The following is a 1,141-nucleotide window of genomic DNA, read 5'->3' on the forward strand; positions in this document are numbered from 1 at the left end:
ATGTCTTCGCCCCTAACCTTTACATTATAAACGCTCATTATGCTCCCACAGTCATCCAAATACTGTTTGAGGTCCCTCTCCTGGAAAAGACAGAGCACAAATTAATTAGAATTAGGTGGACAAAATTAGATGAATAAAATATATGCACGTCACCCACCAAGTACTCGAAGACTAGTGTAAGGCACTTCTCTGTGTGAATGATGTCGTGGAGGGTGACAATGTTGGCATGTTTCAAGTTCTTCAGAAGAGACACTGACAGAGAGAGAAATATCATCACATCAAATCAGCATCAATTAAAACATCACAAGAAGTGATCGTTCTCTACACTTACAGCCTGGCACGGTTACTGTAGTCTACTAGGAAAATTGTGTTAAATAATCCCAAGAGCAATATACATGCATTAAGAATACTAGACCCTTGAGTACACTTGTATATCTACCAAGTCACTAAATGCTATCTAGTTAAATTTTGGTTTTAATAATGGCCAAACACAAATAAAAAATGTTCCCATAAACAAATCAGTCTCAGCTAGAAGCTGCATTGAACGGTACACTCTAAACACCAGCTTTATCTATGAGACTGAAGGCAAAACTCTCAGATTCTGCTGGTAAATATCCCAAATCAAGATTAGACGGTAAATTATTTGAAATGAGCATTATGGGTGGATGAACTAAGTTGGAGTTGTTGATCTGTTGTGGAAACAGATCTTATTAAAGTCTGTGAGAAGTGACCTACAAGCCAAATACCTATGGCAAGTACTTCAGAAAGCACAAGATGAAAACTGTATGCAGGATTCTTTGATGAATGATACGGCATTCATTAGAAACTGATCCAAATTTCTAAAGACGTCTGTAAACACATTTTTAGTTATTTTCAATCTATTTAATGCATCCTAAACGCACTGTACCTTCTCGTATGGCGGTGCAAGGTGCGCCTTCTTCATACTCCAGCCTGATTTCTTTCAGAGCCACTAGATTATCCGTTAGTTTACTACGACCCTTAAACACTGTTGCATATGTGCCCTGCAAACACATACAATATGCTGTTCAATGGCATTAATGATGTGTAATGGCCTTTGCATTTATATAAAAAGACAAGCTGTCAAATTATCAGAAAAGAACTAAGACTGTCTTAACCAGTG

The 1,141-nt window shown here is 37.5% G+C and overlaps 1 protein-coding gene across 1 annotated transcript in view; it reads right to left on the minus strand.

Moving 5' to 3' along the window:
• Positions 1 to 1,141, minus strand: part of LOC107577921 (cyclin-dependent kinase 16-like) — a gene marked incomplete at both ends in the record, with an annotated part of 24,454 nt that overhangs the window by 2,175 nt on the left and 21,138 nt on the right. Inside the window, 3 exons of the mRNA XM_016263944.1 lie at positions 18 to 80; positions 158 to 252; positions 908 to 1,022. Coding sequence (XP_016119430.1) covers positions 18 to 80; positions 158 to 252; positions 908 to 1,022 — 273 coding nt within the window. The remainder of the gene's footprint in view (positions 1 to 17; positions 81 to 157; positions 253 to 907; positions 1,023 to 1,141) is intronic.

Source organism: Sinocyclocheilus grahami, unplaced genomic scaffold, assembly GCF_001515645.1.
Source record: "Sinocyclocheilus grahami isolate Dianchi unplaced genomic scaffold, SAMN03320097.WGS_v1.1 scaffold7763.1, whole genome shotgun sequence".
Lineage (NCBI taxonomy): Eukaryota > Metazoa > Chordata > Actinopteri > Cypriniformes > Cyprinidae > Sinocyclocheilus > Sinocyclocheilus grahami.